This window comes from Fulmarus glacialis, unplaced genomic scaffold (assembly GCF_000690835.1).
Source record: "Fulmarus glacialis isolate BGI_N327 unplaced genomic scaffold, ASM69083v1 scaffold3249, whole genome shotgun sequence".
Taxonomy (NCBI): Eukaryota; Metazoa; Chordata; class Aves; order Procellariiformes; family Procellariidae; genus Fulmarus; species Fulmarus glacialis.
The window spans coordinates 1-21,521 of NW_009232482.1; the positions used below are offsets into that span (position 1 = coordinate 1).

General features: G+C 39.0%; 1 protein-coding gene across 1 annotated transcript; it reads right to left on the reverse strand.

Moving 5' to 3' along the window:
• Window positions 1–4,517: 4,517 nt before the first annotated feature.
• Window positions 4,518–13,767, reverse strand: KCNK16 (potassium channel, subfamily K, member 16). The gene is made up of 5 exons (XM_009584903.1): window positions 13,555–13,767; window positions 9,371–9,485; window positions 8,661–8,827; window positions 6,048–6,213; window positions 4,518–4,741 (listed from the first exon to the last, which is right to left on the reverse strand). Exons 1-5 carry the CDS (start codon window positions 13,765–13,767, stop codon window positions 4,518–4,520), a joined length of 885 nt encoding a protein of 294 aa, XP_009583198.1.
• Between the last annotated feature and the right edge of the window lie 7,754 nt (window positions 13,768–21,521).

The following is a 21,521-nucleotide window of genomic DNA, read 5'->3' on the forward strand; positions in this document are numbered from 1 at the left end:
GCCGCCCTCGCTCGCCCCCCTCCTCCTCCTGCGCCGCTTCCCACCTGCCTTCTCCCGAGCGCAAAACTGCCCTCGGGCTCCCTTCTCTGTGCCGCGCGTGTCTGTGCAAGGACGGGCACCGAGCCCCGTTCGTCCCTTGGAGGAGGGGTGCTACCCGACTCCCTTCCCAGCACGCCAAATTGCTTATCTAGCCAGCTGGTACCAGTCACAGACCCCGATACCAGCAGCTTGCGTAAACCCAGTTTCATCCTTCGCTCAGCTGTTAAGCTAATTTAAAAGGCAGTAAACAGGTGTTTCTGATAACGACTCCTCGATACAAACAATTGTAAAGGTAGCAAGTTTGTGAGAGTCTCTTTATTGTTTGTGATTTTCCTATGAAAGATGGGAGCACTTTCTTCATATGGGTAGTTCTTGAGACCTGTTTGATTAATTATTTTCTTGTACAGGACTACATTAAATGTTCTCCTCTGTTCTCTCACCAGTAGAAAACACAACCAAATCGCTCTGGGTGTATAAAAAGTTTGTAATTTACCTATTTTGTTGCAAAATATGAGATAAAGGGGAATAAACCGACTAAATTTCTGAACAGGATGCCTTTATACGCTGTCAGATGGTAATGTCTTCTCACATTGCCCTGTGACGACTTTTTTTTTTTGCTAGGGGAGTGTTTGTACTATTGCAAATAAGGCAGCCTTCAAACAGGTATTGCACCACTGGAACGGTTCTGGTAATGTGCTAATTTATGTTTTTCTAGGAGGTGCTTTAAACTGACTAACATAAACTCATGGTTTTACTGGCAAGATGCAAAACTTAACAGGCAAATCATAGACCAATTCCAGGTTAAAGATGTCACCCTGAACACAGTCTTAAAAAAAAAAGTTATGCTGCTTATTGCTCAGTCTTAACTCTGCCTTTTCAACGTATGCATTACTGAATGATGTTTAAAATGGAAAAGAAAAAAGCCTTCTAAAAAAAGATGTATGAGAAAGAAAAGATGCAAAGATACTAAAAAGTGTATATATTCAAGTTTCCTCTTTCATTTAAGATCAGGAAGTCGACACATCTGAGCTACATTTTGACATTTTAACTGCATTAAAATCAGATCGTTTATACAAAGCACACTAAATATAACCATGCTGAAACATTACGGATTAAACATATAGCATTTAATGTTTATACTAAAAATACATTATATAGAACAAATTACAAGTGAGACTCAGGGCTTGTAACTACAAGCAAGACTCTGAAAACCCAGGACATGAAGCATGTACCTGCTAGAAGGAATTTGGGGAGGAAGAGAAGAGATCAAGATTCAGAACAAATCTTCACAGAATCATATAATATTTTAATGGCTGGTTTTCTTGAGCATTCTCAGAAATGTCACTTGTATGTCAGCCTTCTATTTATGTCTCCAGAGAGAATGGCTCAAATATTTGCAGATGATATTTTGATGTTGTCTGGAAGGTACTAATGTATTGGAGGATGAGGAAGGGCTTGCTGACTAGATTTAAAGGGTAAGTGTAAGCCTGGAAGGACATTTGCTTCTTGTCCTGCACTGGACTGCAAGTGGTAGCTGCTCAGGACAACGTGCTACTTTTCCACATCACAGACAAACACTGCCAGGGCCATCGCTTCTGCCACAGGCTGCAGAGCTACATTCAGAGGCTTCAAAAGTGCTGTTTTCCATGCATCTGAGCTGAGCATCTTGTAGCAGGTTGTGTGATCTCCATTCTGTGCAGGATTGCACCACTGGTAAAATGGGTTATTAAAAGAGCAGGAGAGTCCCTTTTGTGCACTCCTCTGACTCCTAGTAAGCCCTTGTGATTGCACAGTTCTTCCACGTTATTTTTCTTAGCTGGTCAGTTGATACTTGTCAACTACCTTTTTGTTAGAGAAGGGTACTAGAAAGCACTTGATCCACCCATGCTCAAGAACTAGGCCAGTGCTCCCAGCATGTATCTCAAAGGAACTTTGATTACAGATGTGCATGACCTTTAGGATCTTTTCAGGATCTTGAAAAATTGACAAAATGAGCAAGAAATTTCTATCACTTGTGTAACACGGGAGAGGTCATCAGTATCTTTCTCTTTTCTGTTCCAGCATAGCCATATGCTTGATTTAAGGTATCTTTTTGAGTCTTCTGGCAGGCAGCTTGAGAACTGCTGCAGCTACTCTCAGCCTTACTAAAAGCAGCAATAGCAAATAATTCAGAAGATAGTCTCACCATGCTGCTACTTTGCAAATCAGTATCAGATACAGGAGCAATTCTTTGGACTGCAGTAAAAGCAATCCAAACTCCCTGCTGTCAGAATGATTTTAACAAGCACTTTGCCAGTAAGTGCCAGTAAGTAATACATGCATGCTTTCTATCCCTGATAAACCTCATTATCTTTTTTTATGGCATGCAGCATGGTGTAAAACATTGCATAGGATCACCTTTACACTCGTGCATGTTTTGTGGCTGGTGTGGTTAGATAAAGTAAGAAAGGCATGGAAAAAGGCAAGGTGAAGGGAGCAGGTCAGATATAAAAGTCAGTAGAACTTTAGTTTGCCTTTCATACAAACAGGCCTAAAATGTCTTGTAGTGTTGACACAAGGCAGGTACAGAGTACAGTGATAGTGATGATCTTAACAAGTGCATATGATACATTATGTTCGAAGAATAGAGAACACTGAGAGAGAAAGTTTCTCGTGAGATTTGCAAAGATAAAAAAAGCCAGACAGGAGAGAGTTGGCTGCTCTCGGTGAAAGAGGCTACAAAGAAAGCCGTTGCACAAATTTATGGGAATAGCTAAGGGCATAGAGGAAGAGCAGTGCAAAAACTAAGGAGATAAAATCTGTGAGGTAGGTAGTGGTAAGACGTGAGGGAAATCTTAGATGGGATAAGCATTTGAAAACTCAGTTTTGAAATGAGTTGAATAAATCATAGTTGGCATTCTTATATGCCAGCATTTCAGATTTGAGCAGCCACACTGCACTATGCAGGAGTCAGCAACTAGCAAAGAAAACAAGCACCAAGTCAGATGTAAGAACAAGCATTTGTTGTGACCCTCCTTGGAAGTAAAAATCTAGCACAGAAAGTTTGCGGGAAGAGATTTGTGACCTACACACATCTCTACATGTTTTATGGACACTTTCCCAAAATGAGATATCAAAGCAGCTGCTGAAAGGCTGACAGTTGATGTTACTGTAGCCTGTCAGCCATAGGCTAGCTTGGGGCTAGTCTACATGCCCAGTCATATTTCATTCACACTTTACATTAAAGTTCCACTTATAAATGAGTTTAAAAGGATTAATTGATGGTTAGTATGAGTTATAAACATACTGAGTAAATAGCAGCATGTACGTAATTACCAGCATACCCATGGAACGTGTTAGTGATGGTTATAAACAATCTAGTATGGTACTCAATGAATGGATAATTGTTTTATCAAGTTTCCATAGTTTACTTTAATACAGAATATGACTACAGTTTTATATGTCAGTGACTAGCCTGTTACAAGGTGCTTGTATGTTCTTCTTTGGCTTTCCTGCTTCTTCGGAGATGGCTGCTGCTACTTTTGACTTACAATAACTGCGATAAAATCAAACTCCCTGTTTCTCACAGGTGACACTATGCGCATGACTGAGGATCAGATTTAACACCGAGTCTATCATCAGCCTTGTTTAGAGGTAAACGGATAACATCAACTCTGTATGGTGCATGCTAGTTTTTCAATGAACTGGCCCAAAGCAAATGCCAGACTGTAATAATATTTGTGATCTGGCTGGAAATAAGGAAGTCTGCTTGCATTTCGATTTAGTTTAAAGTGTTGTTTTCAAGTGGCTGTGAAATGAACTATGATAAGGATAAGGACCTGCTTTGAGCTGTCAGTTGTCTCTGAAATGAATTGTAACAGTCCAGGCAGTGCTGGATAGACACATAATTTCTGCACAATTTAAGAAACATTTTAGCCCAGGAACTAAAGAAATGTTATAATTTTATATGAAAGCTGTTAATTTCAGACGATATCAAATGAATCTTAATTGGATGGATGTCATTAAGCAGGTGGTCATTACTGTCGATATTCCTCTGTGGTTTTGTTTGTTTTCTGATTGGAAATGAAGAAAGATTTCTGTACCTGACTTTTTCCACTAGAGATTCTTCGTGACATGACTTCTCATTGGAGCTGGGAGGCAGTCACTGTGGGTTTTTTGAAAACAAGTGACCATAAGAACTAAATTCCACTAGAGAAAGAGAAAGGATAATAATTGATTATTTTAGGGGAAGTTGCCTTTGTTCAGTGAGAAGTGTGAAATGAATTCTGGGACAGTTGTTCTACCATGCGTGCTACTTCTTTGGAGGTTTTAACTGGCTGATGCCTACACAGTGTGTGGAAATTTCAATGCATCTGAAATGCATTCCTTCCTTAGGAAACAGTCCACAACCTGTGATTTAGTCCTTTATCCACAGGGCTTGTTTAGTGTGAGATACAGATGAAAACTGCACTTCCGAGACTGCTTTCTGTGTACCTTGCTCAGCTAGGGATGTGGATTCTAGGCTGCTCAGGTTCATCTTCCAATTTGGTGGTGGCTCCTTCTGCCAAGCTTAAGTCAGGCTTGTGCCACTTTAGCTGAAGGAATTTTTCCATCAAGTCAGCTCCCACGTTGAAGACCAGAGCCAGCCAGGCCAAGCCAAAAACAATCCAAATCGCAGTTAGGCTCCTGTACACTGGGATGTAGTGCTTGTTGGGGTTTGTGCCTGAAAAATACAGGAAACTTTGCATATTAATCTTGACAGCTTTGGTCTGCCAGACAACATACATACTCATACACCCTCTCCACTTCCTGCAAAAGTGTATGTTTAACAAGTTTGTGTGATCATTCTTTTTTTTTTTCTTCCCTTTTTTCATTTTGTGTTCCAACTCTCAGGTTAAGCTTAGCACAGTTGGCATCAAATCTCTGAAGCCAAGGCTATATAATAAAATTAGCCATATCTAATGTTAATCAGGGATGCACAAAAGCGAGTGTTCCTAGCCACCGAAAAAGAAAAAAATCATCTTGGAAACCAAATGTTGAATCCATATTAGCCATATTTTACTCAAGAGACACACAGGGGATCTCAGATGATTTAGAAAGATACGGTTTACTACCTCCGTGAAATAGTGATCATTTTTTGTAGGGTGATATACCTCAGTAACCAGGATTCAAAATCACCTGGAGAAAATTATATGGGAAATGCAGCCATTTTAAGTAAGTGGTTATGGGACTCTTAATCCCCAGTTTGATATTTCCACAGCATGGACCATCAGGGCAACTGATACACGCGCAGGACAGCACCGCAGCCATCCATTTAGCCTCTGTCATCCAGATCATCATGAAACTCCACAGTGCCCAGATTCAGCATGCGATGGGTTTTTATCTCCTTTTGGGACATAGTTACGACCTCTAGGAGAGGAGAGCTACTACTCATGAAGTAACAGACCCTAGTGTTTTTAACAAATAAACACACTATACATAATCTGTTAAGAGCATTTGTTCAAGTAAGTGGGTGGAAAAACAGCCCCTCACATGTCTCTACTGCTATGTCTCCGCCTAGATCTCTAAAGACTATGTAATCTCACTGGTGTCGCGGGATTGCCGGTAATATTCTCCCCATTATAAGTACTGATCATTTCATATTTGGCATGATTTCTTATTGGGAATGGTAGGCACTTGCTGAAACAAATCACTGTTAGGAGAGGGTGGTTCAAAGGCTTAATACTGAGAAAGAGATTTCATTTATATTCCACCTGTCACTCATGGATCACATTCGTACCAGCTTGGACATAGTCACTGTTGAATGGGTGTTCAGTGGCATATGTGAAATGAGTTTGGTGACTCTCAGCTTAGCTGCCAAGAGAAAAATGCCCATGTCATATAATACATTAGCTCATTATTGCCAGTCTGGCTCAGCTCGCTCTTGTACCAGATTTATAGTGGAATGGATATCTATGCTTTCTGTATTTAGCTTTATACTAAAGTAACTAATTTCAACAAAGCTCAATCCAGTTCACCTTCTTTATTACCTACTACGTAGTCCCCAAATCCAATGGTGCTCAGGGTAATGAAGGTGAAGTAAAAGCCTTCTCCGTAGCTCCAGCCTTCTACGTAACTGAAGACCAATGGTGGGAACACTAGAAAAAGCAAGGTCCCAGTGGTCAGGAAGATGGCCACTGCCAGTGTTTGAACCACCTGAAAGATAAAAGGAAGATGGCAGCTAAGAGCACTGAGCAGTTGTCTAGTGGAAATTATTGGGTCTGTATTGCTCTTGAATCACAAACCCACTCCAGCTGGGAGCAATGTCCAAAAAAGGAAGGATAAACCAACACTTCCATGCACTGCAGGCTGACCTCGCTGTTTACCCTGCACATAGATACTGTACCTATTCATGAATCCAAAAAATCTCAAAATTAGGAAAAGGAGGACTTTTTAAAAGCTTTTTGCAATGAGTTTTTAAGTATGTTCAAGTCATATTTTCAAACTTATTATGGCAACCATAGGGATGAAATACTCACTTTACAATTTCAATTCCAGTGGAGTTGCTCTTGTAATCAATTGGCTCTTATCTTTGAGGAAAATCACCAAGTATTGCATAACTCATGATACAAAGATTGGCAAGAACAAATTAGGGTTCTCTTCACCATGACTGCTTCCAAAGATTTATAAAGTGGCTTGCAAGAGCTCAGCCAAAAATATGTTTGGATGAAATCTAAGTTAAGTCAGTTTGCCTGCTTTTATTTTTAACTTAGAAGCATTCAGAGCAGAACTGTTTTCTGTCAGCACAGGGCAGATCTGGGTCTCTCACTCAGTACAAACATCTGCCTTCTGGGAGATAAGTTACAGCTTATGTGGCTACAATAGATAGGTACACAGGATGGTCAGTGGATGGGTCATCACAGGGGATTTTAGGAGTTTAGGTTGAGGATCAGGGACTCATGGATTTCCAGGGAACGCACTAGGGTGAACTTTTGACTAGTGATATGTGGGTTGATGCAAACTCATTGCAATTGTTTAAAAATGCCCTCAAGGGCATTCAAACCAGATTATGATTTTCTATGCATGTGCCTATTGTGACTGGATGAAAAGCCAAACCACTGTTTATGAAGTAGAAGGTCCAGGTATCATGCTTTTCTTTCTCTCTCTGTATTATCTCACATATAAAATACTCCGCTGAGCTTGAGAAACTTGGCGTGAGCCTACTGGGTGACTTTGACAAATTACTTCTATATTATGTACCATGTCTCTCCAGCTGTACAATAATACTTACCTCATTTGCAAAGCGCTTTGAGAATTACTGATCGACATGGTTATAGTTGATATCTGTTCTCATTTAGTTCATTCCAGAAGTGTGATAGCATTTAAACAGATAATAAAGTTTGCATAAAATTTTATCCTGAAATGCACAATATTGCTTTTTACCCCAGCTTTTAAGAACTTTCTGGTACAAACCTATAACAGTAAGTCAGGAATGAAGAAGAGTGATTGTAATTAATTTCCCAAAGCATGACTAAATTGTGTTTAAAAGGAGATGAACCAACTTCCTGGAAGAAGCTTTTCAGCGTGAACAAGCAGATACAGCTCCAAAGCTTTGTCTGATCATAGGAGTTCTGCCAGAAATGAGGTGTTAATTCAGGAGTGGGAAAAAAAAAAAGTTCACATCCCTGAGGTGCTATTAGAAATCTCAGGAAAGATGCAGCTATACTAGCATGAAAATCCTTCTGGTGGTAGAGCTGCATGTATTTGGGGAAGAGACATGGGTTATGCAGCTAAAGAACTTCTTGCTTATATAAACCAAGTCTGCATTTGATAGTACCTTTATAGTTTTCCCAGTGTAGGTAAAGAATGCAGTGACTCAGAGATTTTACAAATGAAAAAGAGAAAAAAACCTTGTGCCAGAACTCTGAAATGTTTCAACATATCTAACATATCTAATTTCCCTTTACCCTAACTAAAGGGGTCAATTCATTGAACCTTTACTCAGAAACATGCACTAGCTTTGTTATAAATGACCTTCATGTATTTTCTATTATCAGTGCTTCCCTTATTCCCATACATCTGGACTAGTTCAATGACTCACCTATATATAACTATAACTAAGTTATAACTGTAACTAACTATAACTAAGGAGAAGGAGTATTTATTTACATTTCAAGAAAAGAAAAGGAAGGAAGTGCTAAATTGGTGGCACAATCAGGGAAGGTAATTCAAGACAGATTAGCAAACCAATAAAAATGAGTTGTCTTTGCACAGTGTAGAGCTAGATTCTGGACAGATGTCAGCATAGGCTAGATAATAAGAGCTTGATTGAGCAATGTGTGTATGTGCATGTATTCTGCTAAGGTCACCAGTGCTTATGGACCCTGCTCAAAATTGAGGCCATGCTTGCTTAACAGTTTTGCTGAGTTAGGTTTGAAACAGGCAAATCTACAGTCCCTGAAGCAAAAGCAAATTGCTTTATAGTTATTTTAGATAAACAGCGTCTATCAGTTTTTTGATATAGAGGGCCACGTAATTGCTGCGGTTCAGAAAAATGTAGGCACCCGCAAGGAAACCTAATCTAGCAGCATCAGTACCTATCTGAGAAAAGAACTTTAATTAGTTTTAAAATAGTGGAAATAAATTATAGATTGACACTGTACCTGGGCACGGCCTGGCTTTTGCACCCATCTTTCCAGGGTAATCAGATGAGCATTGAGGCCTTTCTCCAACTGATTAAGGAAGGCCAGGTTGAGGGGCACTCCGAATAAGGCATAAAACACGCAGAAGATCTGCCCTGCCACTGTGCTGGGGGACAGGTTACCATAACCTGGAAAAAAAGAAGAAAAGAGCTACATGAAAAGGCTTTACAGTCAGGCTGCAGGCCATCATGGGAAGTTCCTAGGCTTGGAAGCTCAACTACGTTAAGCTTCAGGAACTTGTGGACCTATGATTTTCTGCAGTTAAATCTGCCTACAAGTTGCCATAGCTTATGATGGAGCCCTGTGCATTCACTATTACTAACAGAAAATTTAACATGAAAAATAGTACTGTTAAAGAGTATTGTAATTTTCTATAGGTCTCTGATTTTGTGGTGAGTGCAACTGAGTGCTTCAAAGCAACCTCAAGATGTGCTGTGCATGTGCAAAATGATATTGCATGTACCAAGTAGGCACCCAGGTTTTTTTTGCTGGTGTAATATGCTGGATACACAAGAATAACAGGTATAATTGGAAACCAATAGAAAACTGTAACACATAGTAGTAGTCAAGATTGTCTTGCAGGTGTATTCAGTCCACCAATTGCACATTTCTGGGGGCTTTACAGGACAGCTGGAGGAAACCCCAATTTATAAAGAAAGAGAGTACCTCACCTATAGTAGTGACAACAGTTCCTGCAAAAAAGAAGGAGTTGCTGAAGTCCCAGTTACTGGGATTCGTAGAGTTTCCTTCTGGGTTGACCCCTTTTTCCCATGCTTCCATGAGGACCTGAGGCAGAAGAGGTCAAAGGAGCAAAGATGAGCAACCCATTAGACCAAATCAGGAAGAATGTCAGAAAAAAAGAGAGAAGTAAATATTGCTTTCCATCTTGAGCAAGCAGAGCAATAAATAGTGTAGATAACAGGCTAGAGTGTGACTAAAATGGCCTTGTGCTGACATGGCAAAACTTGGAAATAGAGCTGGCCAGGAACTTGAACCCTTGTCACTGGAGAACTGGCCATTGAAGTAGGATATGTTCCATAAGTAGTTGAAGGCTAGGGGGAAGGGAGTGGAGGGAGTCCCCAAAGTGATCAAACTGGGAAAAGAAAGTGAAGTTATGCCATAAAAAATAAAGGCAGCTCCTCTTCCCTCTTTCCCCAGTTTTTAATTCGGGCATGTGTAAATGTATGGTTGTGTTTGTGGGGAGGGGCATGGGGAACGTGCTCATTTCTGTTTCCTCCATGTAAGTACTAGTGAGGATGAATTACTATCTTTGGCTATGACTTCCCAATAATTTTCAATGAATATTAGGCTTCTCCAAATCTGAAAGATTGGCTAATGAAATATTCTCTGCTATTGCAGATAGCTCTTACCAGATGACCAAAACTACCATGTGCAAAAGAAATGCTGCTCCTATTTATGCATCAAATATCTTGTTAGCTGCCTTAGTGAAGATTGTGTTCATTTGCTCTCCTCAAGAATTTCTCTGAAGGAGACTGGTTACCCTTTGCTCAGTGTCTGGGGTTTCAAGAATCCCCTCGTTTGTTACATACCAATTTTGAGGTCCAGGTCACAGCCTTCGTCATTTTGCCAAATGCCTGAATGAATTACTTGTTCATCTCTTCTAGAGACTTTTGTATGATACAAGACATGAGCAGGATTCAACAGCAACCCCAGCTTTAATTTCAGGAGTATGAGAATAAAGAAGATATTCTTTCTTGATTCAAATGCTGACCACTGCCAGAAGGATTGTTTATCTGATGAACATACCCACTACAAGGTATCTGATTTTGCATAGGTTCTGCAATATTAGCTGATCTGTGCTGGCAGATTGAGTATCCTAAGTTTAATAGCTAATGTTCCAGTAAAAATGTTCCTTCAGTAAAAAATCCTACAGCATTGGTCAAGTCCATCAGATAGGGCTGGTAGGCATTGTCACATGTGATCTCATGATTGAAGTGTCAGCAGAGTTTCATTTCAATATGACAAAGCACTTTACATTATCCATTGAAAGCCTGTTCTTAGAATGGGAAGAGTTCAACACATCAAATTATCTAGAGTTGACTATTTTATTTGCTGGTTAGAAGGAACACACAGAAGCTACTGAGGTGTGAGTCTTTTGAAATGGCTAAAATAATCACAGGTTTAATTCACCCCTATAAAGAGCACTTGTCAGTTCTATCCATTTCAATGCACAAGAGTTCAGAGGAGCTACATTCGCATCATGAAAGCCAACATGGAAGAGTAAGGCAATGGTGAACATTGAACACTTCAGAGATAGTCTAACAAGACCAGATTTCTTGGTATGATCGTTGCTTTTAAGTGCAACCTCATGAAACAAATAGCATCCTGGTGCCCAGGAGAATCGTTCCTAAACAAACAGGTTCATGTGGTACAGTTATAATGGTTCCTAGTTCCTTTCCATCTACAGCTCAGGTAACAGTTATGGCTGGAGTGCAAACAGAGCAGCTGTTGAATGGTTGGTGAACATTAGCTGTTGCCTTTGGGAGAAGAAGTAGCCAGTAGGTAAAAGCAATGTGCTATAATTTACAGTAAGAGTATGAAGCCTATATAAAGCTATAGTAGGATGTGGAGAGAATAAAAACTGCCTGCCATTTCTGCTCCTGTCCCCCTGCCAATGCACATTGCAGCCACTTGTGGTCATAGACAAGGATTTGGTCCTCTTGGTCTATATTTATACCAGTTCCTTTGAGGCTGAAAAAGTATGGACATAATCAAAACAGGGACTTAAAAAAGGTACCTCCTTACTCAATGAATCTACTTCTCAGTTATGCTGTCAGAATGGCATAATTTCCTGACCAGAGGATGTTTACCAGAGACGCATTAGATCGCAGAGTTTGGATTTGCACTTTCCCAAAGCTCCAGGCTGTTCAGCTTAGGAGCTGCAGCTCAGGGCCACCTCTCAGCTAGGCAGTTTTAGCCAAGCAGAGCCAATGCAGTTTATAGACATGGAATCGCAAGAATTTGCTTTGTGCACAATCAAGTCAAAAGTTAATGAATTATAAGTGATAACTCTATTATTAGTGATAATGGATAAGCAAAAAGAAACCTGAGTTGATTCTTAGATTCCAAGATTCAGGTTTAAAGAACTGGCAATAAGACAAGACACCTTATACTTGTCAGCTGAGCAGACTGAATCTCGTGGCTGTGTCTCACCACGGCCTGAATACTGTAACTTTTCAGACTGGAACTTCTGACATAATGAACAGGCCTCCTTAACCATATAGTTAAAACGTACAGAGAGATGATTGCTTCCCTGCATTAGTTTTAGAGTTAGAGATTTAATATGGAAAGACTTCTATTCCCTACTATTAGTAAGAGCTGGACAAATTTCTTAAGAGGTTTATAAGTGACAGGTGAGTCAGGGGGCACCTGCACTTACATTTACCTTGAGGACTATGAAGTACTTGGAAGCTTGGTGCATTGTAGATGATAATTTGGTGCCCTCAGCCGGTTTTGTCTGGAACAGCTTACAAGTGAAATAATTGTATCTAATTCAGCAGAGACCAGCAAAATGTGATTCTCCGAGTGGCACGGCAGTGCTAAGGAAGCTCCACTGGAGCCAGAGAGAGGAGAATCTGGACGTGTGTGAACCCTCCCTAAGGTTTCTAGGGTACCGGAGATTTAACCAAACCTTTCAATCCTATGAAATATCCCAATTTGGTTTAAAATGAGAGTCAGGGTTTTCTCCTCTACAATCATTATCGCAAAAATAAGGGAAAGACAGGTAATACCACCAACTGATGAAGCTGAAAAAAACAGACATGTTTTTAGGCATGTAAGTTCTTGAAAACTCTAGTCATTTTCTGGCTAATGCCAAATGTTCCACAAGAAATATATCACAGTATTAGTAATCAGAACAGTGTCCCTGTAGGCAGAGGTTCAGTCACCTTCTCTTCCCTTTCTGATCTGAACTTCACTGTTTGCTTAAATCCATTTACAAGATCTGGGCTTTTTGTTGATCAAAAGCATATACCTTTGTGGCAGTCCTCTGACTCGGACAGTGCAAACTTGCAGCATGTTTAGAGTTTCTATCAAGTTTAATGACATGGTAGAAAGACATCAAACTGTTTAGGCATCCAGCTCTGCAGCTGGATAAATTTTGAGCACAAGAAAGTGGTAGTTCAAGGATTTCTGTCCAGTTCTTGGCATACTAGAATGAGAATATGTCTATAATAATACCAAGAAAGGTCTAGTAATTTATCTTCAGCCAGTTTTGAGGAACAGATTAAAATGTAATTGAAGATATCATTAACGAACAACACATATTGAACAAAAGCCCTTTATCTCTTATTATAGGTGATAGATAACACAGTTCATGATGGTTGACAGATAACACAGTTCATGGTGGTTGACTTATCTTTTCTTTAGAGGCCTGGAAGTGCAGGACCACCTTCAAAGGCAGTAGACAATTTCTAGTACAAAAGAAGGGCAGAATTTGCACAGGTTTGGACTGGAGAACCTTGGAAGGGCAACCTACTTTTTGTAGGTTTGATTCTTGTTTTTTGTCCCCATGCATAATTCCTGTGTAGTAATTAATGAGAGAGCTGAAAACCATGAAATTATTGCAAGGTAGCATGAAGGTGCATCAGCAGATTTGCATATTTTGGGAGTTCATGACTGGGAAAAGAAAGAAGTGCGATAGATCAAGATAAAGAGGTATGTGAATGGACTTGAGAAACCTTGCCTTTCTCTTGTGCAGTTAGTCCTTTAATGTCATGGACAGCAGATCAATTTATGACATGCTTGGCCACAACAGTATAATTTCTTCTAACCAAAATAATGCTTGAGCCAAAATAATGCTTGAGCCAAAATAATGGGAGCCTGTTCCTCTTACCTGTACAAACTGCTCCAGGGCTTGCCTGTCCAAGCATGTGTAGTTCTGCAGAAACTTGAGCTTCTCCAGCTGGAACTGGTCCCGAAAGTGGGTCTCTGCCTGCTTCTCCAGCAGCTGGAACACCATAGCACCCAGGAGGAGGTAAAAGAGATACCCCAGTACCAGCAGTGGAGTCCAGCTGATCTGCCGGTTGTGTATGGTGAGGAGGGGCATGCTGCTGCTCTGCTGCTGCCAGTTCCTGCTCAGTACTTAATAGGTTATGTCCTAAGATGTGTGCTACCCAGGACACCCAGGAATCACACACCCATGTTCCCAGCTACTGCCCTGGAGAATTTTTTAACAGAACATACAGTATCAGGCCTATACAAAATGAGACTAACAGGCAAATTTTATCCCTCCACATCTTTTCTCTGTCCAAAATAAAAGGAGAGCATTTATGGCTTAATAAGAATGTGAATCATAGTTTTTTTCTCCTGTTAAAACAACTTTTATCCAAAGATCTCAATCAAATGAATGAAGCCTGATACAAGCCCTCTGAGACGGGTATTGTTTTCCAGGCTGGGAAGCTGAAGTAAAACTGTAGTTGAATGACTTACCCAGGGTCATATGAATATAGAGTCACGGATAGACTCTTAAAGTCTTGACAAGTAAAGCCTTACTCTAAACACTAGACTTCTGTACAAGAAAACACTATATACTCTCTAATTACAGCAGACTCCCCAGAACAAAGAAGAGTATGGAGCTGAATAAATGGAAAAGTCAATAGCTGCCGTCTATACCATACAAACGTTGCTGGCACCAGTGAAAGCAGCATGATGAAGCTCATAAACATCCTGAATTCAGCTTGGTCACAAGACAGACCTTCTCTTTCTTTTCTAACCCTAATAAGATCAGTCCCCTCACTGCCTGGCCTGCCACTCCTGAATTCTTTGTCAGATGATTCCTCCCTTTAGTCCTTAACGTTAGGGAATGAACCACTCATGCCTACTGCTTTCAGTCTCCGTATTGCCCTTTTAATCCAAATGCATAAGGTGGAAGGAGGGCTTAAGGTTAATCATTAGCTAAAAAAGTATCAGAGTTTCACTCGTGGGAGCCTTAATGATTGTCATGAACTGGAAATGAGCTGGCCTTGCATATTTTTCTGTAGGAAGAGCTTTATGGCTAGTGTCATCTATGCCACACTGCTTCTGAAAGAAAACACACACACACAGAGAGCAAGAAGGCCATGTGACTGCGGCTGCAATTTTGTTATTAAACTCCCTTCCCATTAAAATGTTCTGGATACAGATATCCCTGCTTTGCTTAGTATTCAGGTTGTTTTTCACCAACCTTCAAACAATGGGTAGTGGTCAGAGAAAAAGACTGAAAAAATGGTTTCATTCATATCCGTATCTGGGAAAACCCCTGTACTTGCCATTTGAACTGTGCTCCTAGCCTAGGGCCAGCCATCTCCACCCAGAAGAGGATGACTGACTGGCAGCAGAAGGCTACTTGTCACTCTGAAAAGTGAGAAGTATTGTGGAGAACTCCCAGAAGAACATCTTGGCTTTTGTCTGGGACCACTCCATTGCAGTTACCGGGGAAGAGAAAGATTTCAGTAGAGAAGCGCAACGTGCAAGGACTCAGAGCCTTGGTGCTCTGGCGTTTCTTTTCGGCTGAAGTGAAACATTTGGGAGATAGAAGCTACAGTGGCATTGATATTACCAAGCACTGCAATAACGTTATGAAGCAAACTGATCTGAAGCAACTGAGATGTCCAACTTACTTATCACTGATGGACGGCCTTCTCTTGGTCTGTGCTAAGATGACAATTACTTTCAGAGTTTCTAACAAGAAGTTCTCTCTTGCATCTGATTTCCATAATTAAAAGGTACAGCTTGTTGTTCCATACCTTGAGAAATATTATGGGTAGACTGGGATGTTGCACAACTGTCTGTTACACTAGCAGGGCTGTCTCTCATGAGAGATCCAGATGTTTGTCATGTTGTAGTTTATAGGACCTATGTCTACCAGCCCAAGAGAATGCTAGCCTACTGGTTTTCTGGAATGTGTGCATAACTGGGCTGAAACAAATTCCCACAGTTGAAGTGGGTTTCACAATTAAGGGTATGAAACTATTAATTAAGTTATAAGTGATATAGCACTAAACAGCACTCAATACAGCCCTAAACCTCCTTTATGTCCTCTTCTGTTCTGTTCAGTTCAGTTCCACAAAGCATTCCAGCTGCTAAACTTGGCAGTCTAAATTATGCCTTAAGAAAAAATGTCCGCTTAGGCTTACTTTTAGGATCATAATTTTCTGAAGTTTTTGTGAATTGAGTCACTAAAATTGTCAAGGTGTGTTTACTTCTATACTTTAGATATTCCTACTTAAAGTACTTCAACATTAAATATGTATCCTATTTGGTTGGCCAAGCGAAATGATTTCTAATCAACTTCCAGAGGAGGTGTTATCATCTTTACCATGACTATTATTTGAAAAGCATTTAAAAAAAAAAGGCAAAAAAAAAAAATCAATTAATAGGTAATATAACAAACAGCTGGAGAGAACTTCAAGAGAGACATGGAATATGTGATGTGTCCTGGGGCTGAAGTAGAAAGCAGTGTTTCTGCAGAAAGATGCAAAAAATAAAAAAATCAATTGTATGTGCACAAGAAACTGGAGAGTAAATATGCAGTTAGAGATGAACCACTTTATATCTGAATGACCTTACAGATAAATGTACGGGCAAAATCACGAAGCACATGTTTAAGAAAGTATTTGCATAAACATGCACAGTTCTGTACAGGTGAGCAGTGTGCTCTGAAAATGTAAAAGACAACAGTCTGTAAGTAGCTGATGCCGCTATATTTATTCCCATGGAAAAGCTACAGAAATATGTACCTATAGATTTCACGTTACAGAAATCTTCAATATTCTGTTTGCAAAGTTTTTTTTCTTTCCCCTAGTGTCAGGTTGCAACATAGGAATAAAACAAAACAAGATTCTGTAGCCCAGAAGTTATGTCTTGCCACGGGAAAGAAGAACCTCCTTGATTATTCCTTCACTTATCATATCTTCCTCCCTCACTGCTGTTGTAATATGTGACTGACCCAGTAGGATCCAGCTTTTCCCAGAGAAAATCTGAGCCGTTCTGGAAAGGACAGATACCAAAATGACATTCTGGTCTACAATCAAGACAATGAATCACTTCACATGTATTACCTGGAGCAAACCAAAGGATTCAGGGTTCTCCAGTTGCTTCACCTATTGTTGTTACAGTCCCTAACAATTCTTAAACATGGACAGATGCTAAATAAAAGATAGGCCAAAAATAACTGACATGGTTTCCTCACTCTGTATTTCAAAAGTCAGAAAAAGTACCGTTGTGATCAGTAGGAGTATAATTTACATAGACACAAATAAGCTGTTTCTAAAATAAGTAATTCAATGGTTGAAAGGTACCTTGGCTGATCCTGTCATCGCCAAATTTCTGATGAAGAGTGAATTTTTGGACTAGTTTTTCTGGAAGAAATGGCTCTGTACAGAACTAGATGACAAACTGAATGCAAAAATCCACGTACCCATTCTTGCACAGGGTATGCATTTCAGCCTGAACAGTTTGTACATGGAAATACTGAATTGTTTTGAATTTGCTTTGCTCCTTGAATGACTTTTAAACCCTGCACTTCAGAGAAGAGTTAAGGAAAGTATTTTAGAACCATGTTAAATAGAAATAACAGTAACGTTGCATTTCTTCAGTCATGACACTGCCAACTGGCAATTTTCTATTTCTGATTTTGTTCTCACTCCAAATTTAAATCATTTTGACTTCCTGATTCACACTTACATGACGAAAACATGAAGCATTTTCAGATAAAAGTTATAAAGAGTTCCAAGATTTCAATAGTATTTTTCTCAGACAGATTCCATGAAAAAAACCTGTTTCCTTCAATTCTGTAGTTATTGTATTGGAGGTAGACCTTGTTTTTTCTGTTCTTTATGTGTATAAATACACTTGCGTAAACCCACAGTTGGCCTACAAATGCAAGTATTTGTTTAGTTCACTGTTTGTGTCAAATGAAGCACCTCAGCTGCCCAAAAAAATTAACAGAAAATAACCATTAGAAAATCTCAGGTGCGGCCCCTGAGATTTCTCTTAAGGGGAAGGGAAAACAAAGTTTTAGTCGAAAGTCTTCTATTTTATTGTGGTGGTGTCAGATCAAGGCATGATAGTAACTACGATAAATATCTAGTTTACATTCCTTGCCTTATTGGTGAGGTTTCAAAGCAAATATTGCGGGAAGTGAAAAAGAAAATAATATTAGAAAAAGATCGTCTAACACTGATTTAAATAACAATAAAAGTGATTCATGTGAAATCATCTAAAAACAGAAGTTCGATTGTTGTGGTTATTAAAAATGGACTTTGAAAAGACAAACAAATTCTATATAGAGCCACCAAACATCCTATATGTAACTAAGCATTCCCAGATTTTCATCTTGCTGGCATCCATATTCACTAGCTGGGTATTTGGTACAGGCAACTTTTACAAGATCTTAACATTTTATTACTTTGAAGTGCTCTCAGTTTATACTATTGACATAAAACACTTGCATCCTGTGATTGATTAAACCAGGTAAGAACAATAAAATCTTTTGTTGGGAAGATATTACAATATATACTTACACTGTTACATGTGTGTACCTCATTATTCCACTTCAAAGCCTCTTTCATAAAAAACGCAGGAGTTAAAAGGGAGATTGAATTAGGCATGTCCATCTTCCAAGCAAGAGAAACTCAACATAAGGTTATGTCATTTTCTACTTGGAGCTCTCTGGAAAGTTGCAGTGGCCAGAAAGTGATGAAAATGGAGACAAATGTCCAAGCCAAAAGCTGGTGAGCGCAAGGGTTTCACTGGTGTAGTTCCAGACTGTGTATAGAACCCTGGCAGATTCAGCATAAATGAGAACAGACCCTTTGGCCTTTATTGTAAGTCTGGGTCATATCCTGACCCTCCCAGAAGCTATGTTGCTGTAGGAGACCAGAGGATGTCTATCTTCTCCTGAAATAAACTATACAGAAGGATTGGAAATGCCTTGAAATGAAAGATGAGATGATCCGCAATGTCTGGCATAAATTAATCCTGGAAATATCTGTATGATATCTAGTACTGTAGCGCTACTTCCCCAAGAAATCTCCACAAAAAAGATATTTGGATTTATTCTGGTTGGAGGTAATAAATAAATTGTATTTACCATATAAACATTTAACCATCCAGCAGCTAGATATCATGGTGAATAGACAGGAGTCAGACATGCATGAGAATCTCTGTGCTTAGCAATACTGTTTTACAGGCAGGAGTCAAGACCATTATAAATGTGGGCCTCTGATTGTTTCTTCAGTGTGGTAAATGCTTGGGTTATTGCAAGTTAATCTAGAAATTATATGAAGATAGATTATTAGAACAAGTAATTTTGTTCACCTGTGGCCAACCAAACTTTCTTGAAGCAATAAATGCTTTTGTGAAGACAAGAAGACTTAGAGAGGAAACCCAGTGAGAAGGCCATCAAGAAGACGCAGCCAGGCTTTTGACAGCGTGACTTGTGAGAGGAAGAAGGCCAGTGGGCAAAAAAAGAAAAGTTCAGGCTGGACGTAAGGAAAAACTTTGTCATGATGAGGACAGTCAAGCATTGAAACAGATTGCTTAGAAATATTATGCAGTCTCCATCCTTGGAGGTTTTCAAGACCAGACTGAACAAAGCCCTCAGCAGCTTGGTTTGATCTCATAGCTGATGCTGTTTTGACCAAGAGGTGAAATTAAAGACCTGCTGAGGTCCTTTCCAACCTGAATTTTCCTATGAACCCAAGAGGCAACCTTTGAAGAATGGAGGCAGTTTTTAAAAAAAGTGTATGCTTTGCTTCTTAAGACTATTATGTACTGAATGAACAATCTTTTCTGTCCACGTGATATTATGAAAATTTCCAAAAGAAGCAAGAAAACATTTATATTTATTTATATGGTTTTATATATTTATAGAGTTTTCTATTATTGGATGCACTATTGTCCAAGCTCTTCTTGCATGTTTGGTATAATCTTAATCTCAGACCATTCTGCCAATCAGGTATTTGCTGATAGTGATTGAATTTCACACCAACTTTACAACATTGTAAAAAAAAGGCTAGAAAATTTTGAAACAGGAGAGCAAGCAATCTTTTCTCTCTGTGAGTTAGATGTGTGGCAAACTGAGAACAAAACACTGAATATGCAATCATCAAGTAGTAGCACTGCCACATAGATCATATCAGGATAGCGCTGAGTTCCTTCTCTTAACCGGTTACTGAAAGCTATTGAAAATGCTTCAATGTCAAAAAAAAAATGAGCTGTTGTACTGGTAATTCTTTTTTGGCTACCTTCAAATAAATTCACCATAATAGGGATTTTACTGAAATCCGAAAAAGACAGCTGCTTCACCCGGCAACGGTTTGGAACCTCTGGCTCTTCTCCAGCTAGCTGGGTTGGATGGAGGCGGGATGGTGGCCCTGCTCTCCTGAACAAAGCTGTATAAACATTAATTCAGTGTACATTTAATACAATGTTTACATATAACAGAGTAAGAAGAAGAAAAATAAAGACAGACAGATAAAGATTCCGGCAGAAGAAAGACATTTTAATATAATCTCCAACAAAGCAGACATACAAAAGGGGGAAGACCTGTGGATTTTCCCACCTCTGACCAAATCCTTGAACTCTCTCTTCCCAAAGCAACAGTAGATCTGACTTTTATCTCACCTTGTACATCCTGAATTCTGCATAAAGCTTACCAATTTATGTGGTAGTTGTGCTGTCTTTTACAGAAAATTAACATGCAGAAAAAGGCATAACTTTAATATGTCTTAATTGATTGTATCTTCTTTGTTAATTTGATAAACATATATCTTCTGTAGGTTTGAACATACAAATTCACCATGTACTTCTGAATAATTATGAATGTGCCTCAGAATTAAGTATCAACAACTTAAAGAAATAGACATCCTTGAGAATGATATGTGACTTCTGCCAATATATTGTTGTATTTTCATGTGAACAACCCACACCCTTCCAAATGCATGACTATAAGCTTATCACTAGCATGAAAAATGATGGCTTTGATCTGGAAGTATGTATATCTCAGAGAAACAGACTCTACTTTGCATTGCATTTTTTGATTTATTTTAGTCTGATGTGTAAAATAAGTTGTTGCATAATCGGATATTATGCGATAAAGTAGTACCGAGTCAACAGTGAACTTACATTGTATATAAGATATAACTGCATTTAAATGTTCATATCTAATTTGTGTTTTACAATATTTGCCCTTTTTTACTTTAAGCCTGTAAAGTGTTATTGTTTCTTCTGAATCCAGTATATTCTGGGAGGGTGTATATTTTGCACAACATTTAATGTATTCCAATGAAAAAAACAGTTGGGAAATTTTGATATTACAATGCAATCTCAGTATTCTAATAATCGATATGAAAACTACTATTCCTTGGGGAAAAAATTAAAATTACCGAAAGGTCTCAAATGAAATTTTATATATTTTGTAACTTAGATGATAACTACTATTTTTGCACAGACATCTCTGGATCCCAACTGGATGTAATTAATAAAGCCTTATGCAAATTGATGCAAACAAAACTACCATCAGTAGTAATAAGATTAAAGATGTAGAAGAGCGTTAATACATTAGATAATTTTAACATTTAGAAAACATACAATGAATTCTCAATAAGCAAACATATTTGGCAAACTCCTGATTGGTTGTTTTAGTTTTGCTTAATCTTAATGCAAGCTGAAGATACTGAATGCAAATATTCAAATATCATTCCCCAGAGAAATGGATTTTGCTGTCAAAGACAACTCATTTCCATACCTTTACCAATTAAACCTGTACATATAAAGTACTTATTCATACCTGTTTCTAAACAGAAGAGGAAGGGAAAG

Excerpts from the sequence above, each read along its gene's own strand:
- KCNK16 (XM_009584903.1), bottom strand. The coding sequence starts at position 13,767 with ATGCCCCTCCTCACCATACACAACCGGCAGATCAGCTGGACTCCACTG. Across the intron at positions 9,486-13,554 it reads CCCTGGAGCAGTTTGTACAG|GTCCTCATGGAAGCATGGGA; the intron begins GTAAGAGGAACA and ends CTTCTGCCTCAG. Across the intron at positions 6,214-8,660 it reads AAAAGCCAGGCCGTGCCCAG|GTGGTTCAAACACTGGCAGT; the intron begins GTACAGTGTCAA and ends TTTATCTTTCAG.